This window comes from Gorilla gorilla, chromosome 11 (assembly GCF_029281585.2).
Source record: "Gorilla gorilla gorilla isolate KB3781 chromosome 11, NHGRI_mGorGor1-v2.1_pri, whole genome shotgun sequence".
In the NCBI taxonomy this organism is placed as follows: Eukaryota; Metazoa; Chordata; class Mammalia; order Primates; family Hominidae; genus Gorilla; species Gorilla gorilla.
The window spans coordinates 104,218,166-104,225,965 of NC_073235.2; the positions used below are offsets into that span (position 1 = coordinate 104,218,166).

Below are 7,800 nucleotides of genomic sequence, written 5' to 3' on the forward strand. Positions count from 1 at the left end.
ATAAAACGAGACTCTAACAAGTTAAATAATTGCCCAAGGTCCCACAGGTCAACTCTTTCTCAGGTATTACCACCCTCTAATTTAGAGGGTTTCAAAAGGATTAAAGGGGGCCGGGCATGGTGGCTCACGCCTGTAATCCCAGCACCTTGGGAGGCCAGGTGGGTGGATCACCTGAGGTCAGGAGTTCAAGTCCAGCATGATCAACATGGCAAAACCCTGTCTCTACTAAAAATACAAAAATTCACCTGGCGTGGTGGCAGGTGCCTGTAATCCCAGCTACTCAGGAGGTTGAGGCAGGAGAATCACTTGAACCCAGGAGGCAGAGGTTGCTGTGAGCTGAGATCATGCCACTGCACTCTAGCCTGGGGGAGGGCGACAGAGTGAGACTCTGTCTTGGAAAAAAAAAAAAAAAGCCAAGATAGCCAAATAGGAACAGCTCCAGTCTGCAGTTCCCAGTGTGAGTGACACAGAAGACAGGTGATTTCTGCATTTCCAACTGAGGTACTGGGTTCATCTCACTGGGGCTTGTCAGACAGTGGGTGCAGCCCACGGAGCAGGGTGGGGCATCGCCTCACCCAGGAAGCACAGAGGGTTGGGGAATTCCCTTTCCTAGCAAAGGGAAGCTGTGACAGACGGCACCTGGAAAATTGAGACACTCCGACCCTAATACTGCACTTTTCCAATGGCCTTAGCAAACGGCACACCAGGACATTATATCCCACGCATGGCTTGGAAGGTCCCATGCCCAAAGAGCTTTGCTCACTGCTAGCACAGCAGTCTGAGATCCAACTGCAAGGCAGCAGCAAGCCTGGGGGAGGGGCATCCTCCATTGCTGAGGCTTGAGTAGGTGAACAAAGTGGCTAGGAAGCTCACACTGGGTGGAGCCCACCTCAGCTCAAGGAGGCCTGCCTGCCTCTGTGGACTCCATCTCTGGGGGCAGGGCATAGCTGAACAAAAGGCAGCAGAAACTTCTACAGACTTAAACATCCCTGTCTGACAGCTTTGAAGAGAGTAGTGCTTCTCCTAGCACGGAGTTTGAGATCTGAGAATGGACAGACTGCCTCCTCAAGTGGGTCCCTGACCCCCGAGTAGCCTAACTGGGAGACACCTCCCAGTAGGGGCCAACTGACACCTCATACAACCGGGTGCCCCTCTGAGACAAAGCTTCCAGAAGAAGGATCAGACAGCAACATTTGCTGTTCTGCAATATTTGCTGTTCTGCAGCCTCCACTGGTGATACCCAGGCAAACAGGGTCTGGAGTGGACCTCCAGCAAACTCCAACAGACCTGCAGCTGAGTGTCCTGACTGTTAGAAGGAAAACTAACAAACAGAAAGGACATCCACACCAAAACCTCATCTGTACATCACCATCATCAAAGACCAAAGGTAGATAAAACCACAAAGATGGGGAGAAACCAGAGCAGAAAAGCTGAAAATTCTAAAAATCAGAGTGCCTCTTCTCCTCCAAAGGAACACAGCTCCTCACCAGCAAGGGAACAAAGCTGGACAGAGAATGAATTTGACGAGTTGAGAGAAGAAGGCTTCAGATGATCGGTAATAACACACTTCTCCGAGCTAAAGGAGGATGTTCGAACCCATCGTAAAGAAGCTAAAAACCTTGAAAAAAGATTAGATGAATGGCTAACTAGAAAAAAACACTGTAGAGAAGTCCTTAAATGACCTGATGGAGCTGAAAACCATGGCACAAGACATGTGACGCATGCACAAACTTCAGTAGCTGATTTGATCAAGTGGAAGAAAGGGTATCAGTGATTGAAGATCAAACAAATGAAATGAAGTGAGAAGAGAAGTTGATAGAAAAAAGAATAAAAAGAAACGAACAAAGCCTCCAAGAAATATGGGACTATGTGAAAAGACCAAATCTACCTCTGATTGGTGTACCTGAAAGTGACAGAGAAAATGGAACCAAGTTGGAAAACACTCTTCAGGATATTATCCAGGAGAACTTCTCCAACCTAGCAAGGCAGGCCAACAATCAGATTCAGGAAATACAGAGAATGCCACAGAGATACTCCTCGAGAAGAGCAACTCCAAGATACATAATTGTCAGATTCGCCAAAGTTGAAATGTAGGAAAAAATGTTAAGGACAGCCAGAGAGAAAGGTCAGGTTACCCACAAAGGGAAGCCCATCAGACTAGCAGCAGATCTCTTGGCAGAAACTCTACAAGCCAGAAGAGAGTGGGGGCCAATATTCAACATTTTTAAAGAAAAGAATTTTCAACCCAGAATTTCATATCCAGCCAAACTAAACTTCATAAGTGAAGGAGAAATAAAATCCTTTACAGACAGACAAATGCTGAGAGATTTTGTCACCACCAGGCCTGCATTAGAAGAGCTCCTGAAGGAAGCACTAAATGTAGAAAGGAACAACCGGTACCAGCCACTGCAAAAACATGCCAAATTGTAAAGACCATTGATGCTAGGAAGAAACTACATCAACTAACCAGCAAAATAACCAGCTAACATCATAATGACAGGACCAAAATCACACATAACAATATTAACCTTAAATGTAAATGGGCTAAATGGTCCAATTAAAAGACACAGACTGGCAAATTGGATAAAGAGTCAAGACCCATCAGTGTGCTGTATTCAGGAGACCTATCTCACATACAGAGACACACACAGGCTCAAAATAAAGGGATAGAGGAAGATCTACCAAGCAAATGGAAAACAAGAAAAAGCAGGGGTTGCAATCCTAGTCTCTGATAAAACAGATTTCAAACCAACAAAGATCAAAAGAGACAAAGAAGGCCATTACATAATGGTAAAGGGATCAATTCAACAAGAAGAGCTATCCTAAATATGTATGCACCCAGTATAGGAGCACCCAGATTCATAAAGCAAGTCCTCAGAGACCTACAAAGAGACTTAGACTCCCACACAATAATAATGGGAGCCTTTAACACACCACTGTCAACATTAGACAGATCAATGAGACAGAAAGTTAACAAGGATATCCAGGAATTGAACTCAGCTCTGCTCCAAGCAGATCTAATAGACATCTACAGAACTCTCCATCCCAAATCAACAGAATATACATTCTTCTCAGCACCACATCACACTTATTCCAAAATTGACCACATAGTTGAAAGTAAAGCACTCCTCAGCAAATGTAAAAGAACAGAAATTATAACAGACTGTCTCTCAGACCACAGTGCAATCAAACTAGAACTCAGGATTAAGAAACTCACTCAAAACTGCTCAACTACATGGAAACTGAACAACCTCCTCCTGAATGACTACTGGGTACATAACGAAATGAAGGCAGAAATAAAGATGTTCTTTGAAACCAATGAGAACAAAGACACAACATACCAGAATCTCTGGGACACATTTAAAGCAGTGTGTAGAGGGAAATTTATAGCACTAAATGCCCACAAGAGAAAGCAGGAAAGAACTAAAATTGACACCCTAACATCATAATTAAAAGAACTAGAGAAGCAAGAGCAAATGCATTCAAAAGCTAGCAGAAGGCAAGAAATAACTAAGATCAGAGCAGAACGGAAGGAGATAGAGACACGAAAAAATCTTCAAAAAATCAATGAATCCAGGAGCTGGTTTTCTGAAAAGATCAACAAAATTGATAGATCACTAGCAAGACTAATAAAGAAGAAAAGAGAGAAGAATCAAATAGACACAATAAAAAATGATAAAGGGGATATCACCACCGATCCCACAGAAATACAAACTACCATCAAAGAATACTATAAACACCTCTATGCAAATAAACTAGAAAATCTAGAAGAAATGGATAAATTCCTGGACACATACACCCTACCAAGACTAAACCAGGAAGAAGTTGAATCCCTGAATAGACCAATAACAGGTTCTGAAATTGAGGCAATAATTACTAGCCTACCAACCAAAAAAAGTCCAGGACCAGATGGATTCACAGCCAAATTCTACCAGAGGTACAAAGAGGAGGTGGTACCATTCCTTCTGAAACTATTTCCATCAATAGAAAAACAGGGAATCATCCCAAATTTATTTTATGAGGCCAACATCATTCTGATACCAAAGCCTGGCAGAGACACCACAAAAACAGAGAATTTTAGACCAATATCTCTTATGAACATCGATGCAAAAATCCTTGATAAAACACTGACAAACCGAATCCAGCAGCACATCAAAAAGCTTATCCACCATGATCAAGTGGGCTTCATCCCTGGGATGCAAGGCTGGTTCAACATATGCAAATCAATAAACGTAATCCATCATATAAACAGAACCAAAGACAAAAAAACCACATGATTATCTCAATAGATGCAGAAAAGGCCTTTGACAAAATTTAACAGCCCTTCATGCTAAAAACTCTCAATAAACTACGTATTGATGGGACGTATCTCAAAATAATAAGAGCTATTTATGACAAACCCATAGCCAATATCATACTGAATGGGCAAAAACTGGAAGCATTCCCTTTGAAAACTGGCACAAGACAGGGATGCCCTCTCTCACCCCTCCTATTCAACATGGTGTTGGAATTTCTGGCCAGGGCAGTCAGGCAAGGGAAAGAAATAAACGGTATTCAATTAGGAAAAGAGGAAGTCAAATTGTCCCTGTTTGCGGATGACATGTTTGTATATTCAGAAAACCCCATCGCCTCAGCCCAAAATCTCCTTAAGCTATAAGCAACTTCAGCAAAGTCTTAGGATACAAAATCAGTGTGCAAAAATCACAAGCATTCCTATACAACAATAACAGACAAGCAGAGAGCCAAATCATGAGTGAACTCCCATTCACAATTGCTTCAAAGAGAATGAAATACCTAGGAATCCAACTTACAAGGGATGTGAAGGATCTCTTCAAGGAGAACTACAAACCACTGCTCAATGAAATAAAAGAGGACACAAACAAATGGAAAAACATTCCATGCTCATGGATAGGAAGAATCAATATTGTGAAAATGACCATACTGCCCAAGGTAATTTATAGATTCAATGCCATCCCCATCAAGCTACCAATGACTTTCTTCACAGAATTGGAAAAAAATACTTTAAAGTTCATATGGAACCAAAAAAGAGCCTGCATCACCAAGACAATCCTAAGCCAAAAGAACAAAGCTGGAGGCATCACGCTTCCTGACTTCGAACTATACTACAAGGCTACAGTAACCAAAACAGCATGGTACTGGTAACAAAACAGACATATAGACCAATGGAACAGAATAGAGCCCCCGGAAATAATACCACACATCTACAACCATCTGATCTTTGACAAACCTGACAAAAACAAGAAATGGGGAAAGGATTCCCTATTTAATAAATGGTGTTGGGAAAACTGGCTAGCCATATATAGAAAGCTGAAACTGGATCCCTTCCTTACACCTTATACAAAAATTAATTCAAGATGGATTAAAGACTTAAATGTTAGACCTAAAACCATAAAAACCCTAGAAGAAAACCTAGCCAATACCATTCAGGACATAGGCATGGCCAAGGACTTCATGACTAAAACACCAAAAGCAATGGCAACAAAAGCCCAAATCGACAAATGGGATCTAGTTAAACTAAAGAGCTTCTGCACAGCAAAAGAAACTAGCATCAGAGTGAACAGGCAGCCTACAGAATGGGAGAAAATTTTTGCAGTCTATCCATCTGACAAAGGGCTAATATCCAGAATCTACAAAGAACTGAAACAAATTTACAAGAAAAAAACAAACAACCCCATCAAAAAGTGGGCAAAGTATATGAACAGACACTTCTCAAAAGAAGACATTTATGCAGCCAACAGACACATGAAAAAATGCTCATCAACACTGGCCATCAGAGAAATGCAAATCAAAACCACAATGAGATACCATCTCACACCAGTTAGAATGGCGATCATTAAAAAGTCAGGAAACAACAGGTGCTGGAGAGGATGTGGAGAAATAGGAACGCTTTTACACTGTTGGTGGGAGTGTAAACTAGTTCAACCATTGTGGAAGACAGTGTGGCGATTCCTCAAGGGTCTAGAACTAGAAATACCATTTGACCCAGCCATCCCATTACTGGGCATATACCCAAAGGATTATAAATCATGCTGCTATAAAGACACGTGCACACATATGTTTATTATGGCACTATTCACAATAGCAAAGACTTGGAACCAACCCAAATGTCCATCAATGACAGACTGGATTAAGAAAATGTGGCACATATACAACATGGAATACTATGCAGCCATATAAAAAGAATGAGTTCATGTCCTTTGTAGGGTCATGGATGAAGCTGGAAACCACCATTCTCAGCAAACTATCGCAAGGACAGAAAACCAAACACCGCATGTTCTCACTCATAGATGGGAATTGAACAATGAGAATACTTGGACACAGGGTGGGGAACATCATACACCACGGCCTGTCGTGGGCTGGGGGGAGGAAGGAGGGATAGCATTAGGAGATATACCTAATGTAAATGACGAGTTAATGGGTGCAGCACACCAACATGGCACATGTATACATATGTAACAAACCTGCACGTTGTGCACATGTACCCTAGAACTTAAAGTATAATAAAAAATAAAAATAAAAAATAAAAAAGGAGTTGCTATAAATGAAAAAAAAAGGATTAAAGGGTTCAATGTGTGCCAATTGAAGGGAGATGCAATTGGCACACATTGAACCCTTTAATCCTTTCCCCACCCTCCAGGTGCCCTGCTGGCCCCGGTCCTCCAGGTGCCGGCCAGGCCCCCACTCACTCACGTTCAGCAGCCTTTGCCCGGTGCCCTTCTGGTTCTTGTTCTTAGGCAGGGCCGTCGTGCCCTCGTTCAGGGCGTAAGGGACCGAAGAAGCCTCCGACCCTTTAATGTGCATGATATCCGGGCTGCTGTAGGGATTCCTCTGCAATAGCGGGGTGGGGGGCAGGACTTGGACCTGCCCGCTGCGGTTATCAAGTGTGCTGAAAGGCCTATTTGTCTCTTGGGGTGGCTCCATCTCTCCATCTTCTGCGGCCTGTCTGCGCCCAACCGACGGCCCGCTACTGCGCAGGCGCGGCCCTCCCGCAGCCTTTCCCACATTTTCCCAGCGCGTGCGTGCCGCCTAGTGACCCACTCAGGCCGGGCCCATGCTGGGAGTGGCTGGAGGCCAGCTTTGGAGGCATGCGTGCTTAGCGAGCCTGGAGGGTCTGCTGCAAGCACTTGCCAGGCCATTTCAGTCTCCTTTAGAAGGAAGTCAGAGCACGCTGGTGGAAAGCAAGTCCCCTCATGGGGCCCAACCACTTTAGTTCACTGTCTTGTCCGCCCTGTAGCCCTCACGAGTCCTTTTCTCCCTGCACCATTTCTTTCTAGATTTACAATGTCAGTCATTACTTCCTCTATACTGTCCCGTGAGCTCCAGATGTTAAATATCCAACAGCCTACTTTGACATCTTTACCCAATTGTTCCACAGACACATAACACGTTAATATTCATCTTCCCTCTTAAACCTCTAGTAGGTTCCAAACTCATTTGGTGCAGCAATGTCATATCCACAAAATCTTAAACATTCAGACACATTTTAAAATTCTGACCCTAAATATCTGAATCTTACTTACCTTTTCCCTTTATGGCACCTAATTTGGGACAACTCACACACGAGACAATTGCAATGATTTACTCATGGGTCTGCCAACCTGCTGTCATCCATCCCTTTCACTGCCCCCGTATTAGTCCTTTGCAGTAACGAATGGAGCTGAAGGCCATTATCCTAAGCAGACTAACACAGGAACAGAAAACCAAATACCACATGTTCTCACTTATAAATGCGAGCTAAACAATGAGAACACATGGACACAAAGAGGGGAGCAACAGACA

The 7,800-nt window shown here is 43.2% G+C and overlaps 1 protein-coding gene across 5 annotated transcripts in view; it reads right to left on the reverse strand.

Annotated features, from left to right (window-relative positions):
- The window catches only part of C2CD6 (C2 calcium dependent domain containing 6), a 124,073-nt gene extending 117,028 nt beyond the window's left edge, over positions 1–7,045 (reverse strand). Inside the window, exon 1 of one of the 5 annotated variants that reach the window (XR_008677437.2) lies at positions 6,712–7,045. Coding sequence is in view for 4 of the 5 variants with exons in the window: in XM_055379402.2 (XP_055235377.1) it covers positions 6,712–6,942 (231 nt within the window). In the remaining variant the exon portion in view is untranslated. The remainder of the gene's footprint in view (positions 1–6,711) is intronic. The other 4 variants (XM_055379402.2, XM_019022116.3, XM_055379403.2 and 1 more) reach the window with 4 other exon arrangements.
- Positions 7,046–7,800: the final 755 nt, after the last annotated feature.